This window comes from Plectropomus leopardus, chromosome 10 (genome assembly GCF_008729295.1).
Source record: "Plectropomus leopardus isolate mb chromosome 10, YSFRI_Pleo_2.0, whole genome shotgun sequence".
In the NCBI taxonomy this organism is placed as follows: Eukaryota; Metazoa; Chordata; class Actinopteri; order Perciformes; family Serranidae; genus Plectropomus; species Plectropomus leopardus.
The window spans coordinates 22000384-22024584 of NC_056472.1; the positions used below are offsets into that span (position 1 = coordinate 22000384).

At 39.5% G+C, this 24201-nt stretch overlaps 1 protein-coding gene across 1 annotated transcript in view; it reads right to left on the minus strand.

The window, feature by feature from the left end:
- Positions 1-24201, minus strand: part of col4a1 (collagen, type IV, alpha 1) — a 50438-nt gene that overhangs the window by 13710 nt on the left and 12527 nt on the right. Inside the window, exons 2-29 of the mRNA XM_042495127.1 lie at positions 13030-13083; positions 9557-9646; positions 9346-9390; positions 9182-9226; positions 8857-8919; positions 8717-8770; positions 7532-7558; positions 7337-7411; positions 7177-7239; positions 6303-6338; positions 6154-6192; positions 5846-5941; positions 5667-5702; positions 5499-5558; positions 5352-5387; positions 5217-5261; positions 5074-5106; positions 3914-3974; positions 3772-3807; positions 3513-3659; positions 3291-3374; positions 2357-2440; positions 2046-2116; positions 1734-1925; positions 1431-1599; positions 1169-1261; positions 819-923; positions 557-654 (exon numbers count right to left, since the gene is read on the minus strand). Coding sequence (XP_042351061.1) covers positions 557-654; positions 819-923; positions 1169-1261; positions 1431-1599; positions 1734-1925; positions 2046-2116; positions 2357-2440; positions 3291-3374; positions 3513-3659; positions 3772-3807; positions 3914-3974; positions 5074-5106; positions 5217-5261; positions 5352-5387; positions 5499-5558; positions 5667-5702; positions 5846-5941; positions 6154-6192; positions 6303-6338; positions 7177-7239; positions 7337-7411; positions 7532-7558; positions 8717-8770; positions 8857-8919; positions 9182-9226; positions 9346-9390; positions 9557-9646; positions 13030-13083 — 2037 coding nt within the window. The remainder of the gene's footprint in view (positions 1-556; positions 655-818; positions 924-1168; positions 1262-1430; positions 1600-1733; positions 1926-2045; positions 2117-2356; positions 2441-3290; positions 3375-3512; positions 3660-3771; positions 3808-3913; positions 3975-5073; positions 5107-5216; positions 5262-5351; positions 5388-5498; positions 5559-5666; positions 5703-5845; positions 5942-6153; positions 6193-6302; positions 6339-7176; positions 7240-7336; positions 7412-7531; positions 7559-8716; positions 8771-8856; positions 8920-9181; positions 9227-9345; positions 9391-9556; positions 9647-13029; positions 13084-24201) is intronic.

Sequence of the window (24201 nt, forward strand, 5' to 3'; positions counted from 1 at the left end):
TCCCAAATACATATTTGAACGCATCATCCAAACAAGAAAACTTTCCAAAGAACACTTTCTCATTGTCAAAACCAGGATGCTTCAGGTCACTTGTTGAGTCACTTTCTCAGTGAATGGCAGCTTATACCTACACATCTAAGCTAACTTCACCCTGGTCCCCTCATCCACAAGCCTATGGGATTTTTCTACATGCGCTACAAGGCCATAAAGCAATATTCGGTGCGGTTTGGCATGATGACGCTCTGTAGTCTCATTTAGCCACTTGTATGGAACCATCTTTTTTAAGGTATAATAAAGATTCCAAATTCTTGAGTGGGTTATTTACTGACATATTTTACTACATATAACAAACTGTGAAGGTCTCTTCAGCTTGTCTTAACCACAGACCTTATTTCAGACTTTAACCATAAACACATTCAAAAAACCTACGGACTTATAGACGTGGGAACCGGAGGTGTTAAAATGCTAAGTCATTGCCGGGTTTTAGTACTCATTACTGGGTTCTCTATATGTAACTAAAGTATTAATTGAAATATATATACAGAAAAATAAACACCTTTTGTCCAGGTACACCAGGTTGTCCAGTCAAGCCATCTTGTCCGGGTCTTCCTGGCTCTCCCGGAAATCCTGGAGCTCCTGGAATTCCACTTATTCCTACATACATGCACAAAAACATTCCTCTGAGTTTTGTTCTGTTCATGCACATGAACTGTATTAGTTTTTGTTAACATTTTTCTTTAGTGAACTGTAAGTTTCTATCAAATGTCTGTGATGTGTCCACAGAGAGAGGGAATCAGGACAACATGAAGTTAATTTACCTTTAGGACCAGATGGACCTGGAAATCCAATCCCAGGGGGTCCAAGATCACCCTTGTTTCCAGGAAAACCAGGCAATCCTGGGTCTCCCTGCAGGCCTCTGTCACCTGCAGTCAACAACATGTTACTTGGTTAACATGACCAGTGGCCAACAGTCTTCAGGTACAATATGTGAATCACATTTTTTTTTGTAAATACATACTAATAATCTGCTCCAACTCAATTTTAATGTTATGACATTGATCCAAGATAATATTAAATTTACTGATTAATCCTCATGAAACTAATTTCAAAAGCAATACTTGATGCAGAGGAATCTAAATTAAAACATGCTGGTTATGGTGTTGCTCACCTTGAAGTCCAGGTACACCGTTTTCTCCACGTGGCCCAGGTGGTCCTTGAGGTCCAGGAGTGCTCAAACCTTTACCTGGCTCACCTTTTACACCTGGCGGTCACAATATTATTAATTATGTAATGTACAGTAGGTGTGTGTGTGTAGCATCTGCTGAGTTTCAGATGTGCCATTGGGATAAAGTTTAATTTTAATTGACTGATTATAAAAGTGCATCTTTTCACAGTGTCTGTCGGTCTCTTCCTGTACATCTCATGCCTACCAGGTGGTCCTGGAGTTCCAGGGTGTCCTGGTCTACCCTGACTACCCTTCTCCCCAGGCTCTCCTGGTCGACCGAAGCCTGGCAGGCCAGGTGGACCTCTCTCTCCTGGAAGCCCAGAAACACCAGCATCCCCACTTGGTCCACGATCACCCTTAATGCCCTCTTTGGCCTGAAAGCATTTACAGAAAGATGATGTCCAAACGTATTTGGTTTATGTTGACAATACATTTTTAATTCAAGTGGAGCTCATACTGTCCTGATAAACCAACATTTTGCCTGATCAGACCAACCACACACACTTACTGGTTCTCCTTTCAGACCAGGTACTCCGGGGATGCCATCTCTCCCTGGCAGTCCATCAAGCCCAGGCTGCCCTGGTGAACCAGGAACACCAGGCAGACCTTTTTCCCCCTTCAGACCAGGAACTGCAAAAATGTCCCCTGGTTCACCAACAGCACCAGGGGCTCCAATCAACCCTGGAATACCTTGAGTACCCTGCAGACAGGTAAAACAAATTGTATCATTGCTTCATTTTCCTCAATGAACTGAAGGATAGACTGTGAAATCATTCAGCTCGAATATTGTCCCTCGTGTTTCAGACATTATTGTACTCACAGCTCTTCCAGGTTCTCCAGGAAGGCCAGATTTGCCCTTTTCTCCCTTGGCTCCTACTAACCCAGGAGGTCCTGCCAGATGAAAATGGACAATTTTATGTAGCTCATTCAATACCAAAAATAGTGGGAATCAACTGAGAAGAAAAATGGTGGCATAGGATTATATCCAATTGGTTGTGTTCGGACAATGAAAACTGAACGGCTGTGATCAGAAGTACTCTAAAGGCAAAAGAAATATTCACAAATTTAGCTCACAGTCCCAACGGTGTTGCTGACTACCATTTCATTTGAATGCAACCACTGTTTACTAACCTCGATCTCCTTTAGGGCCCTGGGGACCAGGTAACCCTGGTGGGCCATTGCCTTCACATTGAATACAAGTATCTCCTCTGTCACCTGAAAAAAAGCACAGATGAATTATATTGAAAAATATGATTTATGCAAATGTACTTAATTTGTAGTCCAGCTGCAGTATTAGTGCATGTAGTACATGTGCGCACAAAGGTATCACAACAGCTCTTAGCTGCCTTTATACTGCCTGGTCAAGGTGGGACAAAAAAAAAAGCTGTTTTGCTGCCTTGCAGTTCTGCATATAACATACAATCACGGAAAGAGATGACAGAGTTGTCTCAACTCTGAGCCAAGAACAGACTTAGAAACAGTGCCAAAACAAGGTCTGTGCAAAACATAAAGCCGGAAAGATGTGACCATGGGTGGGAAAGTGTGACGTTTTGATTATGTATTATGTTGGTGACCACACTGCTGGAGATGTAAAAAGCAGCTGTTGGCAATTAGAAGGTAATTTATAGAGGAACAGAAGTCCTTAAAATTCTGCAAATTGTGAAGACAGTGAGGTCCTGGGGCTCCTTATCCTCCAAGCAGAGTTTGCTATCAGCTGCCATATAACAGAGAGGGTAAATGATTTTGAATCACGTTATGCCTTTGTTATTATTTATAAAGTACTACATATGTTACATGTCACACTAGAGGTACAGGCTTTTGTGTTACATGTCACGCCCATCACCCCTGTTGGTTAGCGGGATGCTATTTAAAATCACACACTGGAGCAGCATGATGTGGCTGTTGTTTAGTTCTGTGTAAGAATGTAAAGTAGGCATGAAGTAGGGACTTCGTAGCGGTTATATGCCACAATCTCTGAGTAAAAACGGCTGTAGAAACATAGGATTTTAATAGATTCATTAATTTATGACTTGTATTGATCAGCATTTATTGCTCTTGTTCTTACCTTTCTGTCCCAATTCTCCTTGTAGTCCTGGAGGTCCAGGTGGTCCAGGATTTCCTTTCTGAATGTTACATTCATTAGGGTCAACTGCAAGGCAATATTATAGCACATACACAACACACACAGACATTTGGTGATGAAAAACATTCGCAGATACATGCTTTATGTATGTATCCTTTGTTGTCAATTGTTGAAATGATTGAAATATGCAAAGATAAGTCATACTCGGTTGTCCAGGTGGTCCAGGTGGTCCAGGGTTTCCTGGTTGTCCTGGAGGTCCCACTAGAGACTCTCCTTCTATTCCCCTCTCTCCTTTCTCACCAATGTCTCCCTTAAGCCCTTTCTCTCCACGAGGACCCTCAATATGACGACCTGACGCACAGGACAAAAAGGTAAGTGTGTTATTCAGGTTAGCATGTGTCTGACTGGCATAAATATGCATATGCAACCTTAATGCTTGTTACAGTATGTTTAGTTATTTTACCTGGTGGACCTGCCTCTCCTTGAGGACCAGGAAAACCTGTGGATTAAGAAGAAACCAAAAAAGGTAAGAAATAATATTAATATCATGGAAACTCATGTTTATGAGTGACGTACTCTGCTTTCTTCACTTCGCTTCACTTTACCTTTTTCTCCTTGTAACCCTGGTAGACCACGAGGACCAGGAGGACCAGGGGCGCCACTACCCTAAAATTATATAATTAAGGAAAGATTACGGATGCATGTCCATTTTTTGGATTGGGATTTATCACACTGATCTACATAAACTAAGATCAGTTGACTACTGAATTTCATACCTGTCTTCTCTACTTTACATGCTGACTATTCCTGCAGTGCTGAGGTAATTATTTGTATTATTAAAATACACATAAGGAAAACAAATAGAATTTGGTAGAATTACACTTTCTGTGCCACACAGACTATTATTGATTTTGCCAATATCACTAATCTGGCTTCCATAACTGCCATTGCAAGAGTCAGATTATTAACAAAATTGCTAAAATCAAAGTGGCAGAGCCAAAGAGATCCTGACTTTTAGAAGTAAACTTAACGCAAGGCTGAAAAGTTGTCATTGCCCTCTCAGGTTGAACAAACTTTGCAATGCATCATGGTCAGAAGTTAACAATGCTACATAGTGATGTCACAGTGTACTGGACAGCCCAGAGTACACTTTTACATCACTGTAGAGGTCTACAAAAACAAAACTTAACTTGCTCTTTAAGCCCCTTATGTGGGACAGGTTACTTTAATTCTGGATCCTATATTTCCCATAATGCAACTCAAGTCTCTAAAAATAGCTTAAGTTACGGGTTTTCTGTTGAAATTTGAATATTCCAAGCCAAACTCCAAGATAATTCAAGTCAAGGCACCTCTCAAAGCACTCAGACACCAGAAAAAAAACAAGCAGCAATGCATCCATGGATAATAAAGTCAATATATTAGCTTAACAAAATCAATGTAATAAAAAACTAGGTATAAAATCATTGTAATGAAATCATCATCAGTGAAAATCAAGAAATGTGTCACCATAAAATCAGACCAAAAATACCAGTTTGAAGTTATAGGCTTGTAACAGGCCAAGACATATGAAATTTAGACTCAGACTAATCATAGAGGACATTATGCAGTGGTAAAATCAGTGGATTACCCTTTCAAAATCAATGTAACTGGATGAATTTATGATGACATCTTCTGGCAGATTTTAGAATTCACCCTCTTTGTAGCTGATGGGAAAGAGAGTGAGTGGAACAGAGATAATGAAAGCGGTCGGAGGGAGATCACTTACATAACCTGGTGGTCCTCTTTCTCCCTTTTCACCCTGAAACAAGACAGAGAGTTTAGTCTGTCTGTCCACAACACTTCCAAGATAATCTAAGTTTAACATTAAAGCCTTGATATGTGCAGATTAATAACAGGTGCATTAGGTACCTGGGATCCAGTGTATCCAGGTGATCCGGGGAAGCCTTTTTCTCCCTGTGTGAAATTATGCAAACTTTAAATATGTCATAATCTAAAAACAAACAACAGTTGGTCCAGATGGATATTATAGAAAGTTATTGTTACCATCGGTCCGGCATCTCCATCCTTGCCAGGTTTACCCTAAAATTACAGGAACAGTGTTGTTTTCACTTCATACAGTGACAACTAATGCTACACTTCCTTATTCATTCATTAAATCATGATACTATCCTAAATATTTTTGCCACTTACCCTTGGTCCAGGTGGGCCAGGATCACCTTTGACACCAGCTTGATATGGGGTGCAAATACCCTGCAAAGTAAATCAAAAAAGTAGACAATTGAACTAAAACATAAAAACAGCGTTTGTATGCAGAAATGTTAACTCATACACCTCAGTGTTTGAGAGCAAATGACTTACTTTATCTCCTTTGTCTCCTGGAAGTCCTCTCTCACCCTTTAGTTAATAAAAAAAACACACATTTAGTAAAAAGCACAGAATACTATTCATGTTTTACATATAAACAAATGTTTAGCACTGTTGATCTTTTTGAAACCAAAAATAGCTCAATTTCTGTTTTTAAAGAGGTGGGTGAGTACCTGTGGTCCAGGTAGGTGCACAGTAATATGACTTCCTTCCGCTCCCTGAAAGGGAGGGCCAGGAGGGCCAGGTGGGCCACGAAATCCTCGCTCACCCTGCAGGAACACAGCAACAATTACAACAGCCACAACTACATTTGTATGAAGAACAATGCATCAACAATTATCCACGAACGTAAAATTAAAAAGTAAATTTATCAAATCGTCAGTGAAAATCATGTAACAAACAGCACTAGCAGTGATGTCAGTGTAAGCATCATGTGAGTAATACAGCTTTTCTCCAGATGACATATAAACAAAATTCTCACCTTATCTCCTTTCTCACTCACAAAGGCCAGCCTGTCACCCTGCAGGAAAGTAAAAGAAAATTACTGTGACATCTCAGCAGGGCGATTGAGTAAGAGGATGGGAGATATTGTTTTATAATTGTAAAATCTTTATGTACAATTAGTCTTACCTTCTCTCCAGGAGGGCCAGGGAGACCAGGTTCACCCTGTTGAACAGTTATTCAGTTAGCCAAACAAGCTGATTACACCACTACTGTAGCTAACTGATAAATAACTCATACAACAGGTTAAAAACAATTTGCACATATTAGGCTTTAGGTTTATCTGTGGACGGGACTCCACTCTGTGGACAGATTTGCACAAAACTTGCGAGATGACTGCATTTCCATTGAGCGATGTTCTGCAACTTCTCATCTTATGATAACACTCCAAGAAGCATGGTGATAGATGTTCAAAACATTAGGTTTATTTCTAGGGGTCAACAGATTTTGCTGATTATCTGTATTGGCGTTTTATTCTAGTGATTGCTCAAAATAAATGAAAAAGTGTGCGTATTACACTCAACCAACACCAGGGAAGGCAGTCTGCAATACATGCAAAGAAAGTGTCAGTATTGGTGGAACTTTTACTTTGTGAAACCTCAGGGAGCTATTTTTATTTATTCATTTTTTATTTAAAATTTCACTGAACTGATTAAAAAAGGTTGCAGGGAACTTGCTGTATAAGCTGTACAAAGGTTAAAATTTAATTAAACATTTGCTAAAGGCATTTAAACTAAGTTTTTTGTTGGAGCTTGTTATATTCAGAATGATAAACTTTGGGCTTTCTACTGACAAGTGCATAGCCACAGCATCATATGACCTATAAAAGTGTAAAAGGTGTTTCCATTAATGTCTTGCGAAATTTGGCGAGTGTAAAAAACTTTTTGGTAATAAATGGGAGTTTTTTCACGTTTCCATTAGGCGTATTTTATATTAGCAATTTCAGTTTGAGGGTTAACAGAAACCCGCTCACTGACTCTCCATCACTGTTGGAGTAACTCACTTTTGGTCCTTGATAACCTCGAGGTCCTGGAGGTCCAACAGGTCCAGGAAATCCAACTGATCCCTTGGAGAGGTGAGAAGAACTTGCATTTAATTGAAAATTCAGAGTACATTGTCTCAGTTTGTCTCTTTTTCTTTCGACAAGCAGACACAAAACGTACAGGTAATCCAGGAGTGCCAGGGAATCCTCTGTCTCCTTTCAGGGGAACAATCCCGATCACACCACCGGGGTCACCCTGTAGGAGACAAAACAAATATATATGGTTTGGTAGAACGTGTCATGACATAGTATACTTGTATTTTTTGACAAATTCATAGACATAAAAAATGTTAATGCTTTATAAATTTTAGCTGACCTTCATTCCAGGAATTCCCGGGTTGCCCTGAGAAGAGAGGGTAGTAGTTACATAAATATACATGTACTTGCAGAAAGAATATTTGCATTTTTAGCAAAGCTAGTCTCCAAAAAATACGAATTTATAAAAACTGCTTTCATCATAAGATTATGGTATATGGCCCCAGTATAAGTACTGCCTGGGTTATGTTAAGAGACATTTCTTTGAGTTAATAAAACACTACATTTATGTATCGTACTGGTTTTGCAGGGAGGTGTTCAGGATGAGTGGTGGACATACAAAGTTCAGGACTGTGACAACAGAATTACTGGCTTACTTCTACACTGTCTGTGGTAGGTTGACCCAACAAAAGCGATATGGTCGAGTTTAAGGAAGACTGTGATGTTAGTTAAATGTTCATGAAAAAGGTAATAAAGAAATATGCTGTAGTCACTATGAGTAGATAGTGTGTGTTGCAATAGTGCATGTGTTGGAGGAAAACAAATGAAGTATGTTGAAATTGAAATAATAACGATTAAGTGGTGTTGATTAATAAATTAAGAATTTGATCAAACATTTGTATGTATAGTCTCCTATTACATTCTGGTTTGCAGTAGAATGGTGTTTTTTTAAAAGCATGTGTCAGTGAGTAGTATCAGCAAAGAAAGGGTGTGATGTTACTATTTTATAACAAGGTGGCCACCTTGTGGTCTGGAAGAGGAGCACGGTCGCAACATTGGAAAATGACGCCGGCAAAGCATGTCATTATTTAGTTATGCAATATGCAATATGTAGGTGTGAGCTTTGAGGAAAAATGCATTTGATATCATTTGGTTTAAGCAAAGTTTTATGTTGCTTTTTTTTTTTTTTTTTTTAAATCACGATTAACTGATTTCACAGATGATGATGAGGTAAACTGCTTATAATCTGCAACCATAATCGTCGGTGAACATTTGCTAATGCGTTCAGTATCAACATTTTTGACAGGGCTGTTTTCAGATACTGCTTTATTAATATACGGATATGTCATGTATATGGTTCCATATGGTTTTATATGGGCTGCAGAGAGGTGCTCAAACCAGACCAAAGACTCTTATATTGAAATGTTGTTTTTCATATTGATTTCTATAGGACAGTGGCAATAACTGAATTATGAGTTGGTCATTGTGTTGGTGGTTGATTATGATGTGACTCTTGGTTTCTTACAGGAGGTCCTTGAAGACCAGGAAAACCAGAAGCGCCATCTCTTCCTCTTTCTCCCTGAAATGCACACATCACAGTTAGAGGGCACAAATTGGTGAACAAATCTGCTTTGAAACAGAGTAGAACTTTTAGATGTGGCTTACTTTTGTGCCATTGCATCCCGGGATACCTGGCAGACCTGGTGGCCCATCGTTTCCATTGATGCCCTAAAAGCGGAAATGCACAAATAGACAATTGAAACAATTTTCAGTGCGACAAAATCTCCACAGCTTCCTCACCAGTCTGTTTTTCCAACTAAGCTCTCCACAAACACAAACAGAAATTAAAATGTAGCTTTAAAAGAAACAACATCGTATGAAATAATGTTATTTAGAGGGTTTAACTTTTAAGTAGGTCAGTCAGACACTTTCTTATTGGTATGGGGTGAATTTGTTGTTGTAGGATGTGAGACGGATCAAAGGAACTTACTGGTAGTCCTGGGTTTCCTGGGAAGCCTGGCAGACCAGGAGGACCCTGCAAGATCACAACCATGTCAGCAGCAGTCTCATGACAATACCACAACATAACCAACTGACTTCTCTCTCATATACATATCCTGCTGTATATCATGTTTATGATGGTTGGTTACTTACTCGCACTCCCTTCAGTCCAGGAGCTCCTGGTTCACCCACAGCTCCCTAAGAGAAACACATGACATCATGATCATCATAGCAGAGGTGAACGTGTTGTCAGTCTTTATGGATATAAAATCAGCTCACAATGTTGTTGTGTGGACTCTGTGACAAAAATTATGTTGGTTCATGTTGTTTACGGTTATTAATATTAATGTGTTTGTGTACTGACCGTGGGGCCGATTGGTCCTGGAGGCCCTTCAGGTCCCTGCATCCCTGGAAATCCCATATTACCCTGAAGACCTGGAAATCCACGCTCACCCTGTGAAGCACAAAGTGATCAGGTTAGTGATGCAAGGATACTTTTTATATATTTACTGAGATTATATGGAGCAGTTTTAGCCCCAAATGCTGAAACAACTTTCAAAACAGATTGCAAAAGTTTTTATGGTTTGATAAATTTATTTGACATTTAACTGGGGGGGGTCACAATGCCAGTGAATGCTTACTCAAGTCTAAGACTATGTAACCATGTATTTGTTGTTGTGATAACTGAATTTCTGACAAACGTCCAAGTTTAGAAACCTTTCAGAGCCATTAGATGCCTTCAAAAAATGCATATTTCACCCATTTAGGTCAACTGGCCTAATTTTACCCAAGAGCTTATGATTTCTCCCTTTATTATAGCAAAATTGCCAGAAAATATGAATATAATTGGAAAACACAATATGATTTGTGAGTTAATTTTATGCATTTTATTTAGGTTGTAATAATGCTTAATTATTTCTTCTGTTTTTCAAGTTTACTTGGAATACATGTGGGTCAATCCAGTGCCGAAACAGCCCATCATTAACATATTTCTGTTTTTAAAATTGTCCCAAAAGGGGTAGTGTATGGGATTTAATGACATCTAGTGGTGAGGTTGCAGACTGCAACCAGATGAACACTTGTTCTCTTATTCCTAGAGTGGGACAGTGGTCTTCAGTTAATGTAAAAACTTGACTGACCCTATCTAGAATCAGTGTTTGGTTAGTCTGTACTGGACTATTGCAAACGGGGAGCAAGAGTGAATCATTGTATGTCATAAGTGTCACAAGTTTCCTTACATGAGTATTTTTATTTATTTATTGATTTTACTCATGGTAGTGATAACGTTTAGTCCCAAGTGATAATACACTAATTAAACCATAAATATGAATATTGTAATCAATTTGGTGTGCTGGTGTGACCAGCCTGTCAAGCTGATTTACCTTTATGCATAACACATGAAGAAGACTTGACTGATTTGTGCCCCTTGCTTTTGATAATCCCCCCTCATGATACTGTAACTTGTCCATACTCAAGGATGTTGATTTGGTTTCATTTTTTCAGGAACTTCTACAGATAACTGGAGTGACCATCACAAGCTGGCCATGAAAAAGTATGCGAAAACATAACTTTAACTGATCTTAATAGCTGGTCAACCAGCTGAACTATTTTGCACTGACCTAAAAACTGACTGTTGTTTCCACTGTCTGCCACTAGAGGGCAGCGTTGCTTTGTGAAGCAGAGTCATGCTCCAGTAATCTTCACAGCCCTCTCTGAGCTGCCAAACATAAGAGAGTGATGTGAAACATACTGAAACTGTTTGGATCGATTTCCATTCCCTGACCACAACACATCTGACTCCCATCAGTCAGGAGAAACACTGCTTTTTGAACCATGGGAATCATCAACAGGGTTACCACGGCAACCCATGTTGTGCAGTGAATGGAAGTGATATCATTGGAAATGAAGCTCACATGAGATTTTAGGAAGACTGTTTCAGAAACTTTGAAAACACAGAAGTGCTTTGAATCCACAGCGGATTGGCCGGGCTCCATTGAACACAGTCAGTACATCTGTTGTTGTCGGGGAGCTGAATGTTTGGCTACTGTTGCTGCAGGAATGAGCCATAAAAGGCCAGACTGTTGCACTAAGAGGACAGATAACACCCTGCAGTCGTTTGATATAACTGAGCCAATAATACACATGTACAGTCAAACAGCAGGAGCTGCAGTGAAAAATAAATCAACTTTAAAGCAGCGGCTTCCTACTTTCTTTGTGACAACTTAGAATAAAACAATGACTATTTTCGACCCCTCATTACAGGTCACATATGCCTACTGGCTGTGACCTGTTAAACTGCATAGTGTGCTTATTTTATTTTAAAGGAACAGTGTGTTGAAAGTAGTTGCATCTTGTGGTGATGATTGCAGATTGCAACCAGCTGAAACATCTCCCACTTAGGGTTCCTTCAGTGTTCATTGCTAAGGTGTTTTTTACCAGAAGCTGAATTATCTCAGAGGTCTCCTCCTCTCCAAAATAAATAGACCAGGTAATTTAAACTTGTTAAAACACAGACCACAGACAGGCTGCTACATGATAATTTGTGTTCACCTTTTCTCTCTCATAATTTCAGATCCTGACATTCAGGATCTATTTTTCAGATGCTGTTTGGCTCATCTTGGTGGGGCTGCTAACGACGACTATCTGGAGCCAGTATTTGGTTTGCCCATTCTGGTCTACTGTAGAAACATGGCGCTGCAACACAGTGTTCTCCGTGGACGAGGACCTGCTTCCTATGCAGATATAAACAGCTTATTCTAAGGTAACAAAAACACAGCCATTGATATTTCCGGGTTATAATACACTAAAGAAAACATAGTTGTAATATTGTGTTCTACTTTTGCCAGTTTATCCTGCTCAGTCCTACATACTTGAACTTTAAAGTATACTAACGTATCCCACAATTCACTGGCAAAAAGGCAGAAACAAGAAGTCTGAAAAAAGGAATATTATTTTGTGGCTAAAATATGTGTGTGTGTGTGTGTGTGTGTGTGTGTGTTTTGTTTTTTTAATTTATTTATTTTTGTTCTGGTTCCCATCTTGTAAAATGTTATTGCCTTTGATTGTATAATATATATTAGGTTTTGGCTAGTAACATTTTGCAAGATTTTATAGATTTAGCTAATTATTTTTTAAAAAGCAAGGTAGAATTGTGCAAAAACTATATTATAATTGTGTATTTAAAATTATCTTTCAGAATCATTATTTTTAAGCACTTTTTTGTCATTTCCTCGTTTTTTTTTTGTTTGTTTGTTGTTCAGATAATATTTTGTAACTTTACTAGTTTCTTGCAACTTTTGGGTCATTTACCTAAAATTACTCATTGACTTCTTCAAATGTTTTTGAAAGAAACTGAGTGAAGTATTTAAAAGGTTAAAAAATGTAGTTAAACTTCTGGGAAACTTTTCCAAAATCAGATAAAACCAACTTTTAATGTTTCAGGTCAGTGATTAACACTCATGTGAGTGATTACAGCTCACAGGCTCATGGCCAGTTCATGGCGGGTGTCCCCACCGCTTGTACATCTGAATCTGAGAGCCTCCCTCTGCCTGATGGGAATAAGGCCTTCAGCCCAGCTGTGTGTCCGGACATGCTCTAATTCAAACTGATCTTTGTTCCTGTCCTGGTCTCTGCTCCGTGACTGAGCCCCATCCACTGCTTTTCCATACAGGCAGCTTCAGTCTGTCCCACTGAGCTGACCCCATTACTTAGAACGTAGGACGCGTTGTCACGGCTGCTTTGGCCTGCTATGAACTTAAAAATCACTTTGCATTAACGGCAAACGAACTTGACAGCTTGATATTAAATAAGTGAAACAAGTTTAAATGAAAATCTCACCTTTGCTCCTTTCACGCCACTGCAGTCACATTTTCCACACGATGTCCCGCAGCCCTGAGGATGCAGAGAAACATAAAACTTAATGATGCATCACTTGGAGGACAAAACATGTAGAAATAGCATTACAAAAATAGGGAAAAAATGTGGAGAAGAGCAACAACGAACATAGTGTTTGCCAGTTGGACTGTATATTAGACATCTGCTGAGGGTCATTCAATGTCATTCATCAGATGTGTACAGTGCTCTAGAAACTTCAGTCTTTTATAGCATGTTAGTGTCCGAGATGTCCCCCTGACACCGTAAATCACCGCAGTGAGCAGCCAGACAGACTTCTGCTTTGTTTACATGCAAGCCTGTTGATCTATTTCACAGATGAGCATTTATGAATCAAAATTACAGTTTAAAAACAAAGATGGATGTCCTCAGTTGAATCTTAAATATGCATAATCACATTTTTGGCCACTTGGGGGCAGCCGAAAGAAACTGCTGTGTTTGTCTACCTAGTGAATCTATGTCTAATATTCACTCTTATTTCAGCTCAGGCTTTTCTCATGCACTGTTCATACATAAGTACAAAAAGCAATGCATCACACCACAATTTGTATACAACCCACATAATCATGAGGTAGTAATTTCTAAATAAATAAGCAATCAGGAAGGCTGTGATCACATGACAAATGTGCTGACAGGAATAAAGACAAGGTAGTACAAAGAACCAAAAGTCTGTGTAAATGGATCAAACAACACAGGACTTTCCCCCAGCAGAATGGCGTTTGTGTTGGATGTGAAACCGAGCAGACATTGAGTTGTTTTAAGTTGCATCATCACGATGTGTCTTTACCTAAACCTAACCTTTGTAACTTTATTTTAAGTATGTAACTTATTATACTGTATTGTACTTAACTTTTGTGTTTCTCCTAACATTGTGCAATTTCAAGTTGGTTTTCGGTGGAGGCTTCAAATAAGCCCCTTCTGTTTTTTTGTCTCTCCCTGCACTGTATATTGCTGTTTTCTTTGTCACTTTGTGTATTTTAAGTTGTGAAAAAAACATCATCAGACGTGCATAATGTAATGGTTGGGGTGCTAATTCGTTAGATATACAAACCGTGGTATGTGGCTTTTTGTTAGCTATCATACAAAGTGTTTGGGATACATTGTTTGTGATAATTAGCTTTAATATAATATGATTATAATTAGCTACAGTAACTTGTTCCATAAAATATTGCGATTTCACAATATCACGGTATCAAGATATAACGAAATTATTATTACCTGTCAGAATCACCTATAAAGGAGTGGAAATGAAAGGTTTAGTTTTGGTTGAGCAAATGTTTTATTGCTAAAACTGAATCTTGAAAACACATTTTAATGGAAGTATGTGTAAAACCCAGGATTCTCAGCTCTTTTTCTTTTCCAAAATCATAGACAAGGGGCTCAGCTGGTAGAGTGGGCGCTACATGTACAGAGGCTACGTCCTTGCCACAGCGGCCGCGGGTTCGATTCCAACCTCAGCCCTTTGCTGTATATCATCCCCTCTCTCTCCCCCTTTCACACTTAAACGGTCCTATTTAATGAAGGCAAAAGCCCAAAAAATCATAGATGAGAGGATGTACACGCAGCATGACAACCATAAATTTTCATGCCATGGTATACCTTGAAATACTGCTGCAACCCTAAATGTCACATACATAACTTTTATTATAAACATATTAACTCCAGCAGCTTTGATTTTTATAAAGAATGGCTTTCTTTTCTGTAATAAGGTTACTTTAAAGCCACACTGAGGGTCACTGATCAGCTTTGTAGAACTACATGAAGGCAGAACATCAATGCAGCTGCTCTCAGCCCTGTCAGCCCCCCACCCCGCCCTGCTTCCTCTTCTCCGGGGTCTCGAGAGGATGGAGTCTGGGAACTGGCCTGGACTGCCTTGGCTCTCTCTTCCATTGCTCCTCTCTTCTTTTTCTCTCCATCATCCAGCTGTTGCTGGACTCACGTGCAAGGCGTTCAGCCAAAAGCCTGTCAAGGCTTTGGACAGGCTCTGCAGGCCTGGGCAGAGAGTGCACAGCTACACTACCCTCAAATATTTCTTCCAGTCTGCCTCCTGTTCTCACAAGCACACACACACACACACACAAAACAAATAAATGGCTCCATCACCATTAATCATGATCCATTCCCAACTTTTGAAACCTGACATCTCATCCGCGTCACTCTTCAGTCTACATTTTCTATAATTCAATATCCTGTCAAGGTCTTAAACATATTCCCTGTCTTCCTTATTACTTCCAACCCACTTCAACAGACTTGATAACTAAATCAATATGTGGCTCTTAAAGCATGGGAACCCACAGAAAACAGACCTCCCTCTCAGGACCTTCAGCCCTGATTGCCCCCATCCTGTCCAAGTGCACTTGCTCTCCTTTATTTGCAGCATAAAACACATGTGTGGCCGGCTACATTTCCAATCCCTGCTCTCTCGAACACCTCTCAATGACGTCGTCTCACCTCTCCACTAATGTGTTTTCTTTTTTCACAGGATTCATTTCTGTTATACCACTTAAAGAAAACTTTAGGGACACCTGCTTCAGATCAGATTAGTGTCAGAAGACAAACATAGGAAAGAGAAAATTAACTCTCAGAATGAAGCACATGTGTGTTTTATTATGACAAACCTGCTGGTATGCAGCAAGAGCTCCTGGTGCTGGATAACATGATTTTTTTTTTCTTTGAAAATTCACCAAGGGAGTTCAGGCACGCTAATGTAATGAGGGAACATAGTTGCATATTGTCAACGCCATTCATGTACATCACAGCTGCTCATGTTTAAGTATTGCCTCCCTCAGTCACCTGTTACTCTTTTTTCTTTTTTCCCTCTGTCTGCAGTTTCATCCATTCTCCTAACTGAGCAGACATTCCTCCATGTGGAGGGCATGACCCAAGCTTCAAGCTGACTGGCATGATGATAAAGACGCTGTGTGGGATGAAAAGCCACCACCCTATGATGTCTACTGCCTGATCTCCAAACACAGCACACTAATCTGCAGGTAGATCAAAGTTCTCTGATTTCCCCTGTTTGTTTTCCCTCTACGTCCGTTATGCACCGCCAGAAACCCAAACACCAGATGGGAGCAGTGGCACAATGACCCGACTGACATCTGCACAAAAAAGCCATCTTGCTAATGAGTCTTGCAGTCATGATGTTGATGTGTGTCTGATTTGGTATCTAGACTTTGCAGGAAAAAAGGGATCTTAAGAAGATCTTATCGATCTTGTCTTATCTCGGGTGTATCGGATGATGAGAGGTCTGTTTATCTAGCATAAATGCCATAAATACCATTTCTAAAGGCCGACTTCATGGTGAATGATACTAGTTTACACACAAGCCTGAGATGAAAAGAATGGACTGACATAAAGTTAATTTACTCGAGAGCTGCACATTTTTGGTAGAGGTTCTCAAGTTCTTCCATTTTATGCCACTTCACTATATATCAGAGGGATAATATCCAGTTTTTACTACATACTGACCTCAGAACTGGCTGACCCGCATCAAATCTAGTTTTCTTTGCTCCCTTTTCCTTTTGCTGCGGTGAGCTAATTTTAGCTTTTAATATTCATCATTTCCTGCATGTGCTTTACATTGAATGTCTTAATGTGAAGACAGTGGTAAGCTTTAATGCTTTGAAACCTGAGTAAATTGGCATGATTTCTTTTAGCAAGAAATTTGAAAAAAAAAAAAAAAATCTGGCAAAAAATCTATAATTAAGAGAATTATAAATATTTTTTTCTAGACATTTTCTTGCATTTAAAAAAAATAGAAATTAGAATACAAATTTGTATTTGATCTGTAATTAAAGTAAACATGGGATGTAATTGTACTTAAACGTGCCAAAATATCAAAAGATTGTTTGCTTTTACACAGGATTTTGTCAAAAATATCTATCAATTGGAATGAACAGTGGATGTGAGTGTCACTTGAAAATAATTGGGGAAATACTGATTAAATGCTGTAGTAGTACTTGTGATGGAATATTTTTACATGTGGTAGCTGCACAGTACATGGTGTGCACGTGTGAGGTGGAGCGTCAGATTGTGAGAAAATGAGGGGATGAAGATGGTGTTACTCTCCCAAAACAGCCTGATCTTTCGCAGAGCAAACAGACTGAGCAGAGGCCTGAGATTCTGCAGTGATGAGTGTTAATGTCCACAGTGAATATACAGTGGCTGGTGAGTCACTGAGCCAAGCTCTGCAGCAGACGGCCTCACGTGTCTCTGGACAAGTGTTTATGTCATTCCTAGGTCTGGATGGCAGGCCCTTAGGATGTCTGCAAACTGTGAAAAATCAATATGACGTGTGCTGGCAGAGTGTTTACGTTTCCTGGTTGCTGCGCAAAAAACAGTGCCTTATCATAATTGTGTGTATGTGACAGTGTGTTTGTGATTGTTTACTGAACCTGGACCTGGCTGTGAAACACATGCCTGAGGGGGTTTTGCTTTGACAGAATTTGAATTAGAAGCAGAAAATTCCAACAGAGGAGTATGGGGTGGGTGTAACTACTCAGATTTGTGGCACGGTACACAGTGGCACGTTCACAGGTTTTCATACTGTCGACCAATGTATCTCAGTGCTTGGATTTATGTGTCAGAGGTGCTGCAGGTCGCATAAATTTAAAATTAATCCCAAAAGGCCTGAGGATTCAACAACGCATGATATGTTTGACGTCATTAGGTCCAGCTCTGAGTTTAACCCCGGAGAGAGGAAGTGATGAGTAATGTTTACTCCTGAGATCACGGGCCTCGGCCAGCAAGGGAGGCCGGTTCAGAGATCCCGACATTAACACAAACACTCTTAACGTAAACCAAGGGTGAGTGTATGGAACTGTTGCATAACTGGATCCTAAAAAGAAACCTAGCAAGAGCGTGAGCATCGTGGCTGAGGCAAGCACAGCCCGTTACAGAATTACTTATATGAAGTTTTCAGAATTTAACTTAGTGTACTGCTTGACCTCACCTTACTGGATGGAAAGACAAGACGTACAACACTCTAGCTGGCAAACCAATCTCACAGCAAGGTCAGTTTTCTGTAGTAGCTGTTCTGACGTCATATAACACAATTGTCTTCAGCAGACAGTTTTCTCAATTATTATGAAATTTCCATTTTTCCTGAGCAGAAAAAAGTGTAGCTTTGTTGCACACCTGGAGAATTTTGTTGTGTCATATTTTGTAGCACAGTGATTTGGTAGCCTCTCTGACAAATCTACAGCAGTTCTATGTGTCCTGGCTTTCGCAATGCAGCGCAGTGCCGATTTTTACCACACAGTGGCAGAAACATTCTCATCACTGGAGTGCTCCACATCGACTTAAACATACATTTACAACAGCTGGATGTGTCTTTCCTACCATGTTAAGGGAAACTGAAGATCACGCAAACATCTGGTCAATGTCATCTGCAGACTGTTCTTAAAAACGACTTCACATTCCCAGCACATTGCTGCAATAACCTCCCACCATTGCTGAAGTATCTCACAAACCCCGAGGGTCTCCCGGAGGGGCTGTGTGGGAAGATATGTCATTTCACATCCCCTCTTCTTCTTTACACATAACACACACAAACAAATGAAACCCCAATAAAATGCTGGCATCTGGATAACCTCAATGGCTATTAGACAAGCATCACAAGATTCAGTAAAGGCATCACAGTTATGGTGCTTATTACTGTATGAATCATATTAAATGAAACTCATAAGATACATAAAAATAACCTCTATCACACTGACATACATGGTAACAAGAAGATTGAGGGCAGTATAGCCACTTTGTTCACATGACCTAATGTAAAGTTATGAAGCTGACATCCAAGCCAGAGTTGTGGCTGCTTTTTATCAGACAAGAAGTGCTGCGGAGGGTTTTTGTTTTTGTTACAAAACACAAGTTTTCCTGAACCACTTCTGTGAAAATCTGTTCAGCCATAGAGAATGATTTGACTGGAGAATTCTCTCTGTTTATCGCCTCCGCTGTGAGAGGAGCCTTCCTTCCACACTGATATGGGTTTCACTGAGGGGGAAACAGATAACCATGCTAACTCAGCTGTACCATTTTTACAAAGTATTCTGGAGTTTTGTTGAGCTTACATGCTCCGCTCACTCATTCATGCACCTACACCAACAGCGACTTGCTAGTTAACATAGCCAACCATTAGGAGTGACGCAGTATGCCAGTGTTTGTTGTGTGCTCTACTCCCAACTGACAAAAAAAAAATACATCTTTAAATGAATACTTGACCCCCCCAAACGACCATTTGAACATCAATTACTCCACCTTGTGCTATTTTAAATTCATGAAGAAAACTTTAGTTTTATTGCATGCCTCTGACATAATTAGTGGTAACAAAACATAATTTTACAAACTCTCACACAACTTGTACAGTATAATGCAATTCTCAGTTTTCTGGTCCTATGACACTACACATAACACATGCTGTTTTGCTAAAACCTGAACTGAAAATTAAACTATGTGAAAACACGAATTTCACTCCGCTGAAAACGGGGAGCTGCTTGTCAACGGCTTACTTGATCAGTCAGGTTGTTTGTGTTATTGTGTGACCTTGTTGAATCTGAACTGACCCTTTAAAATATAAAAGTCCACAATTACACAAACTAACTGATCAAGGCTGCAGTTGCAGTTGACCATCAACTCCCGTGTTCAGCAACGCAAAATCGATCTTTTTGTCGATGGAATCTGACTTTGAAGAGAGCATAGATAAGTTTCACTTTTAGACGAAGACATATGATTCCAATTCATGAAGATTTTTTTTTACATTTTTGAATTCTTTACTAACTGTGGAGTCATGCGAGAATAACACAATTTCCCTTACAAATTGGGGTGAGTATTTGATGTATACAGTTTGGGCACTAAAGTATTCCTTAAACTTTCAGGAATTCAGGGTTTCATTTAACCAGTGCAACTATATTGTCAGTCAACTTCTTCCTTGGAGGTTTCTAAAAGACACCTTAGTGGAAATTTTCTGCCTAGATTTCTCATGTACAGGTAGGTTTGTACCAGCTAAAGCCCCAAATATCTCTGAGGTCTAGACTGTCCCTGTGACTCAGTCGTGAAACAGGAAAATGAAACTGTCACTTGGCACCATGTATACTGCAACACCAGCCTTTCTTTGTGAGAATAAGTACACAAGTTTGTTGCATCACTGAGTTTTGTGTTTACATTTTGTTGTTGTATGTTTTTGGCGTTTGGCTGTTTGAGTTGATTTCAAGTTGGCTGATCTAATTACTCTTAATGATGGCATTTTAGCTTTGTTTCTTGCAAAATGTTGAGCAACGTTGTTAAAATGAACGTAATCATGAACTTTCACATAAACATCTGGGTTCTTTTGTGGACTTATTGAGTCCCACTGAAATAACAAGTACAGTAATTCTCCAGTGTCCCTTTACCACAGTGGCGTAGTTGGTCTAAGATGTTTAACCTGTGTAAGTCACCCCGTAAAGACGTGCTCATTGCGTTAAACCGCAGATCATGGCTCCCATATGGAGACAATCAGGATAGTTTTACTTCATAAACGTCAGAAGAGTCTCACTTGGCAGCAGGGCTCATTAAGCAACACTAAATGAGACCGTTATGGAGCACACTGCTGTACAGGCAATACAATACCTCCAAATAAAATACAGCAACATATATACAGCACAACATATATACATGTGCACACACTAGAAAACACATTGCTGCTGCTACTCAGCTCATTCTGATGTAGTAAAAACTATGAGATCAGTGTTGAGACACTGATCTCAGTGTTTACTCATTCCAGATTTTTGTGGTTTGAGGTTTTTTATTTGCGTTTTTTGTTCACGGTCAATAAGATCACAGGTGCTACTGACCACAACTACACAGGTCCCTCTGCTGCACACACTAAAACAGGAGAGAGAGTGAGATAAACAGATAAAAAAACTAAAATAATAAAAGATGAGTGGAGGAGGACAGATAAGTTTTTTCAGACTGTGCTGGGTTGAACTGTGCTGCTCTGACATTCCTGGCCTTCTCTGGTACTGAGAGGCTGGGATGAGAGAATAGAAGTGGAGGGGAATTTTCAGTCTGACTGCCATACTTGGAAGACAAGTCTTCTGGTGCAACTCGCTCTGTAAACAGCGTGAGTGTGTGTGAGCTGCACATGCACAAACTGGAATGGTATGATGTGAAACAGAATTTTTTTTAAATGCCAGCATAGATATCAAGCTAAGTGAAAACATTTTTCAAGTAAAGTGCTTTTATGCTTGATTCTCTTAACGTAGTTTAGATTCTCTTGTTTTCAGAGAATAAATATAGGAATTAATTCACCATTTAACATAAGATTAAATAAGTTGAGAATTTCAGCCTTAAATCAAAACCTGATGAATGAGAGCAGCCAACTAAAGTGGTTTTTTGTTGCATTACGTTATTAAGAACATTTATATATAAGGGCATGAACAGTAGGCTTATATTTAACTGAAATAAATATTAAATAGTTAAATATTTTGCAAAAAACACTTATTTACTTTCTTGCAGAGAATAAGATTGATACCACTCTCATGTCTGTAGGCGAAGTATGAAGGGGGACTGCTCATTGTTCCAACAGCCCATAATGCCAATGCCACATTAGTCCAAAAAATGTCCCTCTGGACCAAAAGCTCATTTTTCCAACAACCCGTAATCCCAAAAACAAACACCCGTTGCTCCCTTTTCTCCAAAAATATACACTTCCTGTTAGACAACCCATTCACTTGAAAAAATGGGTGCATTATTGGTTGTCTATCAATAACAGATTTGTTATTTCTCAACAATGCTTTGGTGAATGTGTAGTTAGGTTTAGGCACAAAAACCACGTGGTTATGGTTAGGAAAAGATCAAGTTTTGGCTTAAAACACCCACATTTGTCGGCACAAAAGTCACTCAAAAAAAGAAGTGATGGGTAAGTGAAAAACAGCCGGAATCTGTAGCTCAAATGCTGTAGGGAAACTGACCAGTGGGATTTCACAATAGGCATTTGTTTTTTGAGAAAACAGGCTTTCAGAGACTGGCACCATATGAGGCTACCAGGTATCTTAGATTAGCTTAACACAAAGACTAAAAAAAAGGCTAGCCTAGCTCTTTCCACAGGCAGCAAAGTTTTCCATCTACTACCTCTAACTCATAAATTAACATATTTTATTTTATATGTGTAACTTGCAGAACGAAGTAAAGTCTAAAAACGACACGTAGTTTACAGGGGATTGCAGGGGGAACAGAGCCAAGCTAGTTGTTTCACTTTATTTCCGGTCTCTGTGCGCTGCTAGGCAAGCCAGCTGCAGGCAGTAGTTTCATATTTAGCGTACAGACATGAGCATAGTATAGATCTTCTCATCTATAACTCTCAGAAAGAAAACATATAGGTGTAGTCTATTATCCAAAAATGTCAGTCAAATGTGCCACTTGATTGCTCAAAATGTCTAAAAAAAGATAAGGTGTTATTTCATTAACATCACAAACAATAGACACACACATGTTAATACATGTTTACATGTCAACACTCCAGAGAACCCCAAGGCCAAGAGTCCTATGCCTAGAGACATATTATGTGTACATTCTGCAATAAAACAGGGCTGTGTTTTCAGTTACCTTTATTTAAGGAGTCCTGTAGCGCTCATTTGCTGAGACCAACTTGATGTAAAACATGTCCTGCTGGCTGCAAGCAGCAGGTTTTCATCTACACCACAGAAATAATTCAGGGCTTCTGTAACTAAAAGCAGATGCATCTGCAGAGAACTGCTCACAAACACACACACACAGGCCCAAATCACAAAAATGTTTGTGAAAAAAATACACACACATGAAATGGATGTAAACACAAAGTTAACAATGAATACCATAAAATTTCACAACCTGTGTGAGATCAAATCTTTACCCCCTGGGTGAAGCTAATGTTTTAGGTAAATGCACTAAATTACTAAGCAAAGGCTTTCACCAAATGACCCACATAGGAACCAAGATATACACACACACACACACACACACACACACACACACACACACACACACACATAGTCACCAGTCTGCTCATGCATGACCAAGCGTGACCAGGTTAATGTTGCCTGTCATCAAATTTGGAGCCAGGAGACCAGAACAGCTGTAAATGGTGGGGTTTAAAAGTTAAGAAAACTGTACCCTACAAAAAAAATCATAAGTTATATAAACCACTTATCATGCAGGTCTATGCTTAACTTCAGCTCGGCAAACTCAGAGACCCACAGCAGCCTGCAATGTGACAGGAGGCAAAAAATTGACTAAATTGAAATACAGAAGTTATGGGAGCTGACAGGATCACATTTCACCAAAGTTGAATCTTTTATGATTTCATGTCACAAATAAGTGATTGATTAATTGATTGATTGATTGAGCGCAAGTCCACCATAATTCATCGGCTGACTGTGGACAGAACTGCAAACAAAGCTCGTCCTCTGGGACTGCAGAAGTTGTTGAACATGTCAGCAGACATGCAACATGAGGCAAGAACACTTTCCAGTCCTCCTCAGCAGAACAGAACCAGACGTGTCAACAGTCCAACCAGGAAATTTCACATGCAAAATTAACTCAACAAATGGGAAAATTGTTTCAGACATTTTCTCAGGCCGTGCTGGTCAGTGCAATTGTGTGTGTGCCTATGTGTGCTTATACTGTACGTGTATATGGTAATGTGAAAACCTTGGAATTGGCTGCTCTTCAAGAGCTGGTGGGAGAACTCCAGCTGGTTGAAGGGACTCCAGAAACTTGTTCTCTACTGATCACTCAATGCACATGTTAAAAATGAGACGTGAAAATGGCAACATTGTTGTTTATATTAGACTGAAGCCAAAGAGCCCTAAAAAGTCAACTAATTCAATGACACAACATCGTTATTTTTCATTGCAATGCTCTGGTCATGATCAAAAACTACTGGTGCCCTTTTACTCAACTGCATTTAGGAAAATTCCACAGCATGTTAATGCTTCTTAGATCCTATACAATAATCCTGCCTGTGATTACAAAGGTCCCTGACCTCTCTTAATCAGCCAGTCCATCTGCATCCCATTTCGACCAGTAACAAATGACCCTCACAGGCTCATCCTGTTGACCTGTAACCTCTGGCCAGGCCATTAGAGAGGATTTAGACAT